The 16,338-nt window shown below is 36.7% G+C and overlaps 1 protein-coding gene across 4 annotated transcripts in view; it reads left to right on the forward strand.

Moving 5' to 3' along the window:
• LOC142657129 (ranaspumin-like) overlaps nt 1–15,563 on the forward strand; it is a 27,949-nt gene extending 12,386 nt beyond the window's left edge. For all 4 annotated transcript variants that reach the window (XM_075832182.1, XM_075832180.1, XM_075832179.1 and 1 more), the window contains 11 exons: nt 1,027–1,077; nt 3,490–3,555; nt 6,033–6,080; nt 6,569–6,613; nt 7,140–7,187; nt 8,059–8,103; nt 9,941–9,991; nt 12,144–12,212; nt 13,366–13,413; nt 14,393–14,483; nt 15,476–15,563. In XM_075832182.1, coding sequence (XP_075688297.1) covers nt 1,027–1,077; nt 3,490–3,555; nt 6,033–6,080; nt 6,569–6,613; nt 7,140–7,187; nt 8,059–8,103; nt 9,941–9,991; nt 12,144–12,212; nt 13,366–13,413; nt 14,393–14,449 — 528 coding nt within the window. In that variant the 3' untranslated portion in view covers nt 14,450–14,483; nt 15,476–15,563. The remainder of the gene's footprint in view (nt 1–1,026; nt 1,078–3,489; nt 3,556–6,032; nt 6,081–6,568; nt 6,614–7,139; nt 7,188–8,058; nt 8,104–9,940; nt 9,992–12,143; nt 12,213–13,365; nt 13,414–14,392; nt 14,484–15,475) is intronic.
• Nucleotides 15,564–16,338: the final 775 nt, after the last annotated feature.

A 16,338-nucleotide genomic window follows, 5' to 3' on the forward strand; every position in this document is an offset into this window, starting at 1 on the left:
CTCTCGCTAGAAGGCCGGTCCTGTCCTGCATTACACAGATAACCTATTGATTTGAATGGACACTGTGTGATGCTGAATTTCTCCTATGGTGATGCAGGGAAATAAAGCGCTTACTGCCAGGTTTCCCCACAGATCACAGCAGATCGCTGGGGTCCAGTAGGGGGAAACAGTAATCAGCTTATTGTCAAGGGACCAGGCTAACAAGTAAGAATTGTCCAAAGTGGTGAACCCTTCTAAGTCAATGCTTCCTTTTAAGGTGTAGCCCATTATTCAGAAATAAAATACTACCTGGGTCCCTGCTAGGTTCATATCCAGGTTTCGGAAAAAAAATGTAAGGATCCTTTCTTACCACTAACAATATGATGCCGGGTGATCTCTAGCCAGAATTATCTGTCATTTTGGTCAGTAATATACCAAACCTGACCACCCAGTAATGCGATATTTGTTAAAGATTATGCTTTATATTTTACCTAATGTTTGAATCTCCTCCCGCCAACAATTCTTTGGCTTTTCCTGTGCTGCTTTTCGCCTCCTCTATGGAGCAATCATTCTAATTGCTAGCAAAACTCTTCTATATTTTAGCAATGTTTCTAAGTGTTACAATATGTACATTTAGTGGGTAAGCTTTCCTTTCTATCCCCCATGCTTACACTGAAATACTCGTCATATAATGTAATCACATAAAAGAGGCTGCAATGGAGTCTATCGGACATTTATCCTGTTGCTCAGCTTTTCCATTAAGGGGCCGTGTTTCGTCTTTCCTTAACATATTAAAGTATGAACTTGCACTTGAGTATTAGTGAACAGTATAGAACAATTCCCTATTATACAGCTGATGATGAAAACTGTTCTCCCTTGTAAAAGAACACAATTTACCATGCCTCATGCTAATGACATCACCTTGTATTTCACAGCTTACATTCTATATAATGATATATTATATATTGTATTATTTATATGCAATGTAATTGTAATTAAGGTTTTGTTTCCCTTCTAACCCCATTTTTTCTTCCAATCCATTAACAGGCATTGGCTGGTTGTGGCGTTGATCAACTTCTTTGCACAAGCAAAACATTTGTAAGTTAAACCTAATAACAGTGTAAGCCTAAATATGAACAATTAGGCAGATGATGTGCTTTCCATATTATGTCATATACTGTAGTTAAGTACCGTAGATTCAAATGAAGAATCAAGTCCAGTCCTTGTTTTTGTCCAGAAAAAAGACAGGCAGGCAGTTTTATGTGTGGACCAAAACACAAGGACGCGTTTTACCACGAGTGGCCGCGGTTTTGTGATCCGATCTTTGGCCAGACGGCTTGTATAGGTTAAACACATTGAACAAATGTGTTTCCACTTTACAAACTGCATAGACAAAAACTGCATCACACCTCCAGGGTATTTTGTGGTAAAACATGTGCGGTTTTGATGTGCGGTGATTGACCGCATGGCACAGTACCTGCCTATGTGAATACACCCTAGAAAGAAAAAACTGGCTGGACAGCATTGGCCAATTAAGAATCAATAGAATCATTAGGAAGGGATTAACACTTTCCTACCACACTAATAATAGTATATTCTAGATATTGGGTTGTTCCTGGAAACTGCTATACTATTACAGAGGAATTCCAATGCATTATGCAATGAAAATATAAATGATGAGTTAGAGTTCCTTAGTGGGAAAAAGTAAAAAAAACAAAACCAAAAAAAAACATTTGATAACTTTTAAAGGAAAAAACACAAGCAAAAGATTATGTATAAATCCCACTTTTTTCATAAAAACAGTTTTTTTTAAATAAAAGTAATTAAACAGAAAATAAAAACATACACATAATTTCATCATAACTGTAACAATCAATAGAATGCAATTAGTTTGTTATTTTGAACTTATAGTGAACAGCATAACAAAAAAAAATGCCTTTCCTTTTTTTTAAACATATTTTCCCCCACGTGAATTATAGGTATATAGACCCCATTTTGGTACTATTAACTTGTCCTGCAAAAAACAAGCCATCAGTCACCTATGCCAATGCCAACATTGGCTGTGTTCTTACATGTTACTAATATCCTAAAGCACATTAGATCAATTATTTAAGTTTTAGTTTTTTTTATATTCTGTTATTAAAACTCTGGATAATAATAGTTGTAAGGAATGCACCCATTCTTATATTAAAGTACATTCAATAGAGACATCTCATAAGACAGTATTGGTGAAAGTCTGGGCTCTGAGCATCTTATTATTCACTAGAACGAAGGGGCTGTGGTCCATTTGGCCCTCAATGTTAGTTAAATACTAATAAATGCTAATATTAAGATATTTGATCTGATTTTGTGTTTAAACAATTGCCAAAAATACTGCTGAAAAATCATTAAAGGGGTATTCCCTGAATCAAAATCGTCACCTAACCACAGAATAGAGGATCATTTTTGATCGCTTAAGGCACGACCGCAGGGACCACCATCATTTGTGAGAACAGGGCTCCGGAACCCCCAGATCCACCTCACTGCACCCTCCGCAATGAGGAGGAGCTTCAATGGAGCGACAGTTGGACATGCGCCCGCCGCACTATTCAATGTCTTTGAAAATGACGGAAACAGCTTAGCTCTGTTTCCGTCATTCCAGCAGACTTTAAATGGAGCAGCAGCGGGTTCCCCCAGCGATCAGAAAATTATCACCAATCCTGTGCATAGGTGATCACTTTTGATTTTGATGCAACCACTTTAACAACACCAAGCTTAAAAAAAAAATCATTACAGACGCTATACAGAATCAACAGCCCATACTTTATGTTAGTATGTATCTCTGTGTTCCAATAAGGCTTTTTTGAGTAGGTTAAAATACATTAGTTTGTTTCAATATTTAGTTTAACTCATATTTTACTGTTTTGCGGTTTCTACTATGCACAAAGCAGTAGCAACAGCATGGAGATTATACAGCAGTAATGAGCAATGGAGCTGAAAATCCAGCACTTGGACGACATATAACACTTACCAGGAAGCTGCAGCGTCTACCTGTGTCTTTTTCACTCTGCTCCTACTTCCACTGACCTCTCCATGGACTTTCAGAGGCAGCGTGTCTGTGTCTCTTTCTTTCTTTGCTCCCTCCTCCTACTCCCCCTCTCCAAACACTTCTGTAGGCAGGCTGTGAAGAAACACTCCTCCCCACTTCCTGTAGTCTGTCTCCTCTGCACTGTAATAGGGACAGATTTTGCTTGTTTTTAGGGGTGGACAGCAGATTACTGGAAGGGAAACACCTAGTGGCAGTAACTTCATTCAGAATTTGCATGGATAAAACAACTAAATATTTGGACGGTACTGTTAGTAAATTACAAAGTTGATATATCAGGTATACTATTAGATTAGCATAATTTGTTTGAAAATCTAGTGTCCATTCAAGAGTAAACTATGTAAATGTGTAAAACTACAGATCAGAACATTTGTTTGTCGCAAATTGCCCTGTGTAACATCTTTTACATTTGCATTTTACTACAGGAAGAACTTTCAATAGATATTGGAGAGCTTTCAGCACACTTAGTATACGGTGTGGATAAGATTTTAGTAAGTTTTCTAGTTGTTTTTTTTAATCTCATTCTATTAGTGGGTCATTATTGAAAAATTCATATATTGAAATAGCATATGTATGAAAAGAAAATCGTGAAACTGGTTACATTTAACGTTTTTTAATTATTACAGCAAAGAATAACATCTGAAACGTCTGACAAGTAAAATAATATTCATTGAGACATTTTGACAGCGAAGAAATAAAACTAAGACTTGTTATGTAAACCTAGATGTACATAAGATAGCTGCCAAACAGTTATTCTTGGATAACAGGATCAGCCAAACACACATTTACATTATCCTGTCATAGTCCAAGATCGAGAAAGGCTGCCAGAAAAAGTTATCTCTAACACAACCCCTTGATGGATTAATATGACCTTTGACCCTAAGCTGTACATAAGCTGTGGGCCTCCTCCCCATACCCCACATTAGATCAATGTCGGCCGAACCTCTGATTTCGTCAATACCGACCGACCATCTAACGTGTACTCTGGCAGATGGTGACAGAATAAAGGTTCGGGCATGTTTGATTTAAACATTCACAATCCTTTTGTTCTCAGAGAAGATATGTTTTGCCCCTCCAATAAATATATATTAAAAAAATAACATTTGTAAAACATGACAGGTTAGATGCAGCACAATGTCCCTGGATATACTTTATAATGAATATAAGCACTGTGGGGCCTACACATAATTTTCTTCTTCAAAAGCATTAATCTATGTATGATAATATATCTCGAAAAAATAGTCATAGAGTTATCAAAAAATACCACTGTAAAAGTAACAAATATCATTATACTGTTACTGAATAAAACATACTATACAAAGATCAATATTACCAGTATACAGTGATCATTTAGAGGTTGATACCAGTTATACACAGGTGTTCTGCAGCCAATATAAGTTATTACAGCACAGTTCCATCCAGTGTCTCACAGGTGACATCTTCTATGGTTGTAGTCGTTCACGTTCCCTTTGCTTCATCTGGCTCAGACCGCCATGATGACTTCTTCCATCCACGACTTTCCTATGCAGAATTTAATACACAGACATCTTTGGCTTCTTGATTTTCCAGCATTCTACCCATCTATTCTCCACCTCTATACAAACTTCCCATCCATAGTGCCACAGACGGTAATAAAGCTACCCTGGGTGCCCCACACAGTAAAAGTACCCCCTTCTATGCCCCCTATTGTTCCCACACAGTAAGTGCCGCTCTTAGGCCCCTATCACTAATAATGCACCCACATTAATATTTACCCCTTTTATGCCCACTCAGTAATAATGCCCCCACAGTTATAATGCCTCCTTTAAGTCCCTTAAGTAATTGCACCCTTTTATGCACCCACTCAGAAAAAATGCCCCTTTATGTTCCCACAGTAATTGCACCTGCTTTTATGCCATTGTAGTAAGAATGCCCCATATTTAATGCGCCCATAGTAAGGCTGCCCCCTTTCTGCCCCACAGTAAGAATGCCCCCATTTTTATGCACCCACAGTAAAACATTTATAGTGCCCCATTTGCGCCTCTAAAAAAAACCAAACATTCTGCTTACCTAATAGTAGAGAACCATGGTGGGTAATTCTAACTTCTTGCTTTGAGTTCAGCGGCGAGGGCGGAGTGAAGAGTGCCAGGCCGCAGACGTCAAGGTGTGCTCCTGGTTTCTCGTAGGCCACAGGCCTAATCAAGACTGTGGCTTATGAAAGCTAATGGCGGGGCAAAGAACAAATGGCTCCCTGCGCCACCATTTTTGGCGTATTTCAGCGGAGGATGGGGTCCCAGATCCTAAAGCCCCATCAACATCTTGGATAATCCGCCACTGACACAACTTAAGTAACAAAGGATAAGTATGCTGAAACCCCACATGTGCGATCTTTGTTTACATGAACAGACGACATCATGGAACAGCCAGTCTGCCACAAAACATATTAGATTGTTGGTAGATTTCACTGATATCAGAGCGATTTTCCATGACAAATAAAAAATACAGCGTCCAATCAGGTCACCTGCTTTAATTTACCAACTTTCCTTAAGGTTCCCGTACATCTACCTATAGTTCTTAACAATACTACCAGAAAAATAATATTGTTACTGATTGTTAACATTATGTCTATGTAAATTTTCCCCATCGGTCATAATATGGGGATTGCATTACATTTTTCTTGCTTGTTACTAACTACAATTATAGCGGTCCATTGGCTATCATACAAAAATATGTACAATCTTTGTAAAAATAGGCATTATGTCGCTCATGGAAAATTACTCCGATGGTTGTGGAGTTCTTGAAATGTATGTTGCATTAACAATTGACATCTAAATGTTAAAAAAATAATAAAACTAAACGCTGCTCCTATCAAGGCAAATTGTCCCCTTTTAGGCCAGCCTTAGACTAATGACAACGTTATTTGTGCTATCACATTTTCTAAACTTACAAAAAAACGACAACCAACCATCTTGTCTTTTCTTTTCTCCAGAATGTACTAGGAATAAGTGAAGGTTTGACACAGATATTATGCGATGTGGTAAGGACACAATTATACATTGGGCTTTGTGTTTTTCTGATATCTAGGTGTTCTTTTACTGTAGAGAAATAGGTTGAGTTTATATTGCTTTTGTAAAGACTTCTTGTTTAGCCATAGAGGCCTCCATCAGATCTACTGAAAGGATAAACTGTAATACAAAAAAGAAAATACAAAATACAAAAAGATTTCTGTTGTACAATTCTGCATCCTATCAAGGAAGAAGTTTGTGACCATGAAAAATATTATCAAGAATGTGTAGTTGTGTTTTTCTATTTACTTTATTATTTTTTCAACAATCTAAAAGAATAAATGATATAACACAAGACAGTGAGGGACTGCTATTGAATAACATTTTCTTATCTCTCTCTGATAATATACTGTGTGATCATGTATTATTAATAATAGTGGAAGATCTAAATAAGAATACATATGTAGAACGCATGATTACTGTTACAAATATTTTACATTTATATTTTGTTCTTTTACAGGCAGGAGATGCTTTGGCATCAGAATGTTTGAAACATATACTCCAGGTATCAGCATTGTACACCTATATATTAGTAGATACAGAAATGTTACTTGCATTTTGCATTATATCTAAATTAAAGGATAATTCTAAATGGACACTACAAAATTTGTATCTATATCGTGTTTAATATAAATTAACATTTCTGGCTTAAGCTAAGACTCTTTTCAATTTTTTGTGGCAAAATCATAATTCAATTTCCCACAATAATGTAAGTTGCAAAGAGTTACAAGTGCAGCAAAGTCAATCTGTGTTGATCCAGAGACATAAAACATCCCCCCTGAGGCAGATGCCAATTCCTTCATAATAGGGCTACATTTCTCCTACATATCAAATTAGAATAAATCAATGAAATTCTTAAATGTTTGTAAACTGAATGCATGTGTTTGCAATAATGAATTACCCTTTTACACAAAAATACTGTTTAAAACTGAAGTTTAATATTCTGCATGTCCTCTAATTATATTTCAAACTGAAAATGCAAATGATTAATTTCATTATTATTATTTTAATTTTTGCTTTCTTTATTTAAGAATCTAACCCCAGATTTGATTGAGAAGGTTAATGCCCTAGTCTGTGAGGTAAATATGTAAATGGTGAATAAAAAATGATTAAAAGAAACAGCATTAATGGCGTAATTTTTATATATATATATATATATCCTCTTAGAATCAGGTGGGATCAATATGGTACATGTAAAAATCTATAATTTCTCTTATTTCATAGTAAATGGAGGATCTGAGCTCAGTTGCGCTGCTCTAACATTGAATGCACTAAGACAAATCAAACAGTCGAATACCCAATTATAAGTTATAATGATAAATGGTAGAAATAAGGGAGTCATTTTACTGAACTGCTGGCGCTGAAACCAAAGAGGAAAGATTCCTCAGTGGACTGTACACTTTTCTGCATTTCGGTGAAACATGTCCCAGTAACAATACATGCTTCTATAGTAAAACTAAAAGGGAATTAAATTGAGTCTGACACCAGTTTTCTTCTGCTCTATCTGAGGGCTGCATAAAGTAGTGACAGAGACCCTGATTCCAGCGCTGGGTCACTTACTTGACAATAATCTGTAGTTTTTATAAAATCACTTCTTATCTCTTCCAGTCCTTATCCATGAACTGTGGCTAGCCCCGCCCACAACATGTTGATTGGCAGCTTTTCTCCATATGAACAGTATGGGAGCGAGATGTAAATCTGCTGCAGGTGGGCGGGGCTAGCCACAGTTCATGGATAAGGACTGCAGGAGATAAATAGTGACATTATAAAAATACAGATTATTGTCAAGTCAGTGACCCAGCGCCGGAATCAGGGTCTCTGTCACTGCTTTACTCGGCCTTTAGAAAGAGCAGCATAAACCCGGTGACATTACCTTTCATACTTTTAGGTGTTATTAGCTAACAGAACTCACTGTAAATTTCCTTGTAACTTTTTGTTTATCATTTCTAGAAAAATAGAGATGCGTTATCTTCCCATGACCTCATAGTGCTCCTGGTAAGTTTAAAGATAATTCATGTTTAATAAGTAGCCTTCTTAAAGTAATAAAGAATTAATCTCTTTCAGAGTTACAAAATGTGATTATTTCATAACTGATTATTCAGTGATAAGGTAACATGTGAACGAGCAGTTACTTAAGCTGAGAAGATAGGTGTTGTATTATTACAAGACTAAACCCTGTAGATCATCACAACCCTTATCCAGTGTATTACTACAGGAGAATATACCTGGTAGTACAGAGTGAGCTTTAGGCTGAGTTCACACTGAGTTTTTTGCAGGAGGAAAATTCTGCCTCAAAATTCCGTTTGGGATTTTGAGGCAGATTTTGACCTACATGCACGCCGTTTGCCGTGATTTTTGCTGCGTTTTTCGCTCGCGCCAATGGAGTGGTACGTGCAAAAAAACTCAGCGAAATATGCTTCCTCTGCGTCCCATTGAACGCCCGAATTTAGGGCATGACGCTTCTCTTTACCGCGAGATAGTTTTTCCGCTCGCGGTAAAAAACGCCTCTGCCTATCATTGAAATCAATGGGAGCCATTTTCGGGCATTTTTTTGCGTGGTTTCCGACACGGTTTCCCACTTGTCCACTTGCTGTTTCTGATTGTGAGCGATGTGGAAAAAAAAAAGATCAATGGTATAAACAGAAATCATAGGGCCCCTTAGCAGAACGTAGTATGGGCCCAATCTCCCATTAAGAGCTCCGACAAATTTATTTGTACGTTTATAACCACCGTAACTTTCGACCATATCTTTATAGGGGGAGCTCTGTTAATGCTGATGCACCATGAGAGCGGTGTGCCAGTATCTGTCCCCTGTGCCGCGTGTAACTGATTTATGAACAGGGTACATGACTTATTGTGGAAACTGGCTTAGGCCAAAAACACTAGGTCAGATATTTTTTAACACTTTTCTAATTAGAAAAGTTGAGGATTTAAAAAAAGACAAAAAACAAGACGAGCTCCTAATGACTCACCAACTATATCCAACTCATACATCGGAAAAAGTTCAACAGGTGCTACAAAAATATGGCGCTCAGTCTACATAATTATATAAATCTTCCGTATACTCCATCTGACACATAATGTAATATAACTGGCTGCCTTTTTTATGAAGAAGGTACAATGCACACCAATGGGAGTTATTTTCAAGGTAGATATTTATTATTATTTTGCCAGTATCAGTGCAACGTTTTGGTCATATCCTTGACCTTCCTCAGGCACTGTAGTATGCTGGTTCCTGCGAAATAGCGCTTGCGTAGACGCGGCTGGCTTAAATAAGAGGCGCTGCCTGCAACCACCACTAGGGGGAGCTCAGTGCCTTTATACAGTTACTATTGAACTCAATGAAAGCATTTCTTTGTACTGAGCTCCCCCTAGTGGTGGCTGCAGGAAAATGCTATGGCTCTATGTCGGGAAGACGTTCAGATGGGCCCCATAGTTGTGGCATAATTTGCCTCTATAGTGAGTACTACACTGAAACAGATCACATAACAGATTGTTACAGCTGCAGATGGATTAATCAGTCAATACAAAATGGACTAGAAACAGATAAAATGTACTTACTTTATCACTATCTTCTGGAAAAGTTACTGCATATAAAAAAAAGTTATGAATCATAACAAATGTAAGCGGCACATATCCTAAATAAAATACAAGGGTAAATATTACTGGCTATTCACCAACCACCAATGGTTTCCATCGTTTGAAATATTCAGCAGTGCATCATGTTGTTGTTTTTTTTTTTTTACAATAAAATAGCTACTATTATTAATGCATGAATAGTGCGAAATATATACAAAAGTGTTATACATATATATATTTTATTTCATATTAGAAAGAAGCTGGTTGTTTCGGAGATGATCTTCTTCACACTGATGATGCCTTGGTAAGAAAACATGCCTTCACTTTAATCTTAAAATGTCTCCAAGTAATGTTTTATACACTATATCAAGATTTTAGGATAACTAAATACAATTCATTTAGACTTTTTTTTATGCTTTTGGCCGTGTTCAGACAATTAGATTGCTAATTTTTAGTGTGGATTCCACGCCAAGAAACTGCAGAAAAGTACAGTACAACGCTTGTCACTGACCATGGACACGCAAGAGGAGCATTGACTTCAATGAGCTTGGAGCGCAATTGCGTTCCGTAAAATGGCATTTCCTATTTTTTTTTGCGATTCAGGCTCCGAGCAATACATGGACTATGAAAACCACAGTCGTGTGCATTGGCTCATAGGATAGAATGTGTTCTTTACTATCCATAATTGCTACTCCGCAATTGCGGATGGAAAATGGTGGCAAATGCATGGTCATTTGCATGAGGCCTGTTCATGAATTTAGATGTGATCGATAATAGCTGGATCCTGCAAGATACAGTTTCTGTGTATCCAGGATACATAGAAGCTGTTTATCAAAAAGTAATTTTTTATTTTTTTTAATAAAACCCAATTTAAAAGTTGTTAAAAACAAAATATTAATTTATTTTAAAAAAAGTGCCTTTAAAGTTTTACATAGCCTTTAACATAAAATTTTGATTTAAAAAATAAGTCTTTTTCTGAGAATACATTCTCTTTATTTCTGTCAATTTAAGCTATAATTTGAATCATTTCATAAGTCCAGGAATACTATTAATAGCTGTTCTTAAGTAATTTGCATTGTTTTTAGCCTAAAAAAATCTACACATTTCTCATCTTTTTGATTTTTGCTTCCTTGTGTCCCCCTTGGTGTTGCTGTTAATCTGTGCTGCTGGGGTTGGGGCCCTGAGCAGAATGAGTCTCTTTCCCCCTCTGGCAGGTGACAATATAACCTCTTCTTACTTTCCCTGCAGATTGGTAACATGGGATGTAGAGTAGTGAAGATATACTGTATGACATCCACTCCCTTAGAAACCAATGAAAATATAATAAAATAAAGGGGGAAAAAAGGCATGTGCATGGTTTATATCAGCTGTCATGATGATATACTGCCATTTTAGGGTTAGTACAGTTAGATTAATTTTTAGACATTTTTGTGGGGTTTAGGATATAAAAAAACAAATCCACCACTGTTTTTTTTAATTATTCCATGTACTGTGCAGTATAAATAATATGTTAACTTTATTATATAAGTCGTCACAAGTCTGGCAGTACAATAGGTTTGTTTTGTTTTTTCACTTTTCTAAAAATATATATATTTTTATAAAATAAGGGTTTATGTTTTGGGGGTTAAATATATATATAGCTTATGGAATAAAGTTCACCACTTGATTTTTTTCCCCTTGAGATCCTGGAGTGTTGCCTATTTATTTATATTCTATTACGAAGGATATAGCCTTTATCCGAAGGCTGGCACCCACATTTATTCTTTTTACATGGTGCTGCTCTTGATATTCTTTTTTTTGTATATATATATATATATATATATATATATTTTATTTTATTTTTTTTAATTATTATTTTTTAATTAACCTTAATTTAATTCTTAATCCCTCTAGGGGACTTGAAATTGCGATCAGTTCATCCCTTAGTATTTTGTACATAGAACTCTTAGTATTCCATAGCATTATTCTCTGTTAGTGTATCGCTGACAGGCAGCCTATTAGGCCATGCCTCTGGCAGATCTGGGGGCTTTTGTTAGCCCGCTTCATCTGTAAAGCTTTTTAGATGCCATGGTTGCTTTTGACTGCAGTTTCTAAGGGGTCAAACAGCCGACATAATACGTTTCTCAGATACCGGCCATTATAACGGGAGCATAGCTGTCAGGCTCCTGCTATTGGTTGCGTGAGTACAGCTTCTGTGCCTGTGTGATCCCCTGATATACATGTATGTCATTGAGCGCTTAGAGGTTAAAAATATCCTACTATTTGTGTCTATAGCTGCTATGATTTAGCTATCGGTGTGTCCATGACAGACAATAAATAAACCCCGTACCCTAATCCTGCCGTCATACTCCCTTCTATTTGCCCTCTGCTTCCTGTTAATCTACCAAATGCGATGTATGTTAGAAAGACATAGGGGAAAGATAGAAGCCATTCAACTAACATGACACGTGTTACAGGAAAATCTACTTGAAGATACTTCCACAGATCTTAGGGATTTACTGGATCATGTCCTTGACGCGCTGCAGGTAAATATTTCTCACATTTTTCTACGTGCAAAGATCTTCAGAATAAACTTGTATTTGTTTTTCTGTTTGTTAATTACCTATTTTTCTTCTTATGGGTAAAATGATTTGTATAATTTGGTGGGAAGAGGCGGTATGTCCTATTTTCCGCTGTTTTCCTTGTGTAGCATTTAGAGGCGTGAAGGAGGGTGCAGGTCATTTGGTTTTTGGAGTGGGATAAGGGAAAATTTGCAGCATAGGAAAAAAGAAATACATTTACTAAAACATAACTTTTAATAAGGTATAAAACAAAAATATTTAATAAACCATTAGCAATTCTGAAGTGTATTGCATCTAAATTGATGTCACTGAGAGAAATGAGCGCGTTCATTAATGATGTAAAGAGGAAAGTGGTTTAGTACCGTCAAACTTTACATTATATTCTAAAGTGATAATGGAAAAATATTACATTATCAGTCGCTTATAAAGACATCTGAGCAGGGGTGTTTACACAGGTCCTTAGAAGTAGGCCAATAATGCATGGGGGACATATCCGCTGTTCGTATTTCACCCTGCAGTGGATCTACAAATGTCTGTGTGTGGCAGTGTAGTGGATGGGGCTTCTATAGTGTTAAGCAGCATTGGGAGGTAGGAAGATTACCTGGTGGTAAGTGAGGGGCGGGAAGCGACTGACAGGAGTTGGGCTTCCTAGTTCACATATTGGCCCTTTTTCTTGTCCACCATTGATTCCTAGAACAGACAGATACAGATACTGACCACGAATGGAGTAGTAGTAAAAGAGAAAGCGCTTAGAGGTTTCCGCCACTCTCATGAATGACCACTTCTCCACAGATGATCAGAACTGAGAGGGTCCTGGCAGTCAGATCTCAACCAATGTGTCTTATCAAGTCTTTATTTAACCTTTCCATTTAACTACTTACCGGAGGAACATATTCATTTTCAGCCAACATCAAGAGGTTTCTCCTCACTCATGCAGCTGGGATACTTCTGTGTTCAATAACTTGTTCAGAATTATTTGGTAGAGTAATTATATTTAACATTATTGTTAACTGTGCATACATTAAAACAATAAAAATAATTGTTTCTCTACATATTCTTTATTGAATAATAAACTGTACTAAACAAGATACCATGTAACCATATGATTTAATTACAGAATCTTATTGCAAATTCATCACTTTTGACTAAACTTGGATGTGATTTGGTAAGTGTTAAGATATAGAGTTTGCCACCATTTCAAAGCTATTTTCTGCTAGATTTATTTATTTGTTATCCCTTACCATCACTTTAACTGACCCATTGAAGATAAGGCCCTGTTCACATCTGCGTCGGGCCATTCCATTGTTCTACTCCATCAGAGGAGCAAAACAAGGGAATACCGTTGCAGTTCCGTTGCACCCTGGTCACAACCGGCGGCCGATGTGACCAATTGGCTTTAATGGGTTCCATTGACTTTTCGCCGTGGTGGAAAGGGTTTTACCGGAAACAATAGCGCAGCATGCTACGCTATTGTTTCTAGTACTCTCTGCTGGATCTGTGATGAGGGCCCCTAACGTAGCCTCCAACGAAGATGTGAACAGGCCCTTACATGATATTGCATATAGTATACACACCAGGGGGAAGTAGAGTATGTTAAATATGAAAAATACTTAAAGATGTAGTGTAACAAATGGTGCGATGAAGCATTGTTATTGTATCCTATATGTAATTCATCTTTAAATGGAGCAGTAGCAGCATTATCAGTAAATGGAGTGAGTGAATGTATCACAATCTTGTGCAACTTCCTTATGAATAAATTGACAACTGAGTAATACGAGTTAGGGGATGTGTCCCTACACAGACTGGCACCATCCAGTCAGTGCTGACAGTGTGGGACTGTGTAGGAATACATCGCTTTCACAAGTTCAATGGTAACACCTAATTGTAAATGTATTCATAAATCTTTAGAAGGAATAACAGATGAAGAATACAATGCAGAGTTCTAAGAAAAGATTCTCTGGAACTGTTTTTTCATGGGGAATACAAATATTTACCAAAAAAGCCAATAATTTAAATGCATAATGTAAAAAGTTCCGCTGTGTGAAATGACTAGTATTAACTATTTTATTATCTTTGATTTGTTTTAAACAAACATTTAGTCCAGGCAGTTTTTCATGTCAACAATTTGTCTTATTTTAATTCAGATCAGTATTCTTAAAGGAAAAGTTCCTGTCATTAATCTTGGTGGTGCCCTGGGCTAACTCAAGAACTAATCCTAGCTATCAAAGAAACATGGTAAATTGTGATAAAACATGTGATTTAACATTAAAATAATCCCCAATCTGTCAGAAGAAACTTTTTACCTCATTGATTGTAGTTTCCTACATCATAACTCACATTTATTAGAAGGTAGAATTATTATACAGTACAGTAGTAGTAAATCTTTTGGCAGTGTCTTCCATAATACTTTATATACATAATACATAATACTTTTAATATAAAGCTCAAACTATTCTGATTTGTACTTACTTAGAGCATATTCACATGCAGCAGATTTGTTGCAGAAATTTATCGGGCTGTCCCATTTTCCAACCTGCATTAGCAAAATGAAAGTAGTAATTATGTTATTCACAATGAACAGCACAATTGTTGTATCTCTTCCAATATGTTCAACTATGAATAATGAAAGGGAAAAAAAAAGGGAAACATGCTTGCAGTGTTTGTCAATCTGCAGAATTTTTCACAGCTTCTAAACGAAAAAAAACTTTAGTCGGTTAAATCTTGCAGATAACAGAGATGTTAAATTGCCTATACGCATTAGGTAAATGTGAGCCAAAACTGCCGATTTCGGCAAGATCGGCCGCTTATCCAATGTGTACAGAGGTCATCAGACTTTCCCTCAATTGCAGATTTCGAGAGAGAGAAAGACCATAAATGTTGTATTTCAACATGCCCGATCCTTTGTTCCCACAGGAAATAAGCCACTGGCCCTGGCTTATACTCTTCTCCCCATTGAAAACACACGCACACTCAGTTGACTGTTCATGTGTATTTGTTGTGTTCATTGAAGGTCGCTCCTGTCATATACATAGAAATATTATAGGTTTTTCCCCCACTTACTCGTTATTTTAATTTTCAAGACATACCAGGCAATGTTATTATAAGGAGTAAATAAAATAAAATAATGGAACTTCTCTTCCATAGTAGTTTTTAATGTACCTGAAACATGAGTGTATTATGTTAAATCTACACATTTAATTCATACTTTACTTATCTATTTTTTCTAGGGGCATTCAACACAAGTAGTAGAATAGAAGAAAGCATGAAATAAAAAAAATAAAAAAAATCACTTTTTGATTTTCTTGATTATCAACAAAACTGTTTCTAATAACTGCTATGTTTTATCCAATCAATAATTCATTTTGAAATATAATAATACATGTGTTGTTTTATAAATCTGTACTGACAGTCTCGGACTGAGGTTCCTTGGTGCCACGAGAGGAATGATTCTGATAATCCACCCTCAATCTATGCAGAACATGTATATAGCCTCTTGTATTTGCATTGTAATCGTTATTGTTTTCATTTTACACACAGAATAAATCCTACGTAAGGTTAAATAAGTTACTTTGAAATCAGGGGTAGGCAACCTTAGCGAGGTGGGGATATATTGTTGAAATTTGGGATGGTCTTGAGATTTACTTAGTACTGAGTTATGACCGGACCATAAGAGGAATGGTGTGAAAGTAATCAGGGACGTTGTTAGAGTCTTAAAAGTCACTGTCCCTGGATGATCAGACAGTCACAGGCAAAATAAGCAACGATTACATTCAGTGACTCACAGATGTCTTTTATTGATTGTAGATGTTCTCTTCCCTCATCTTCTACATTTGGCCAAGACCGCCATGACCGCTTCTTCCTGCCAGACTTGTCTACGCCAAGTTTGCTGTCCAGACTTCTTAGGTTTTGCCCTCTTCCATCATCTTTCACACCTTCTCAAAGCAAACTCCTCATCTTGGTGCTCTAACAGTGTCATCCTACTGATACCTGTAAAACTGTGCCTGGCATGCTGCCCAGAGCCCCCAAATGCAGTACCGCAGAGAAAAGTGACATAACTCTAGTCCCCTCAAAAATAATACTGCCATACAGA

The sequence above is a fragment of the Rhinoderma darwinii genome, chromosome 7 (genome assembly GCF_050947455.1).
Source record: "Rhinoderma darwinii isolate aRhiDar2 chromosome 7, aRhiDar2.hap1, whole genome shotgun sequence".
Lineage (NCBI taxonomy): Eukaryota > Metazoa > Chordata > Amphibia > Anura > Rhinodermatidae > Rhinoderma > Rhinoderma darwinii.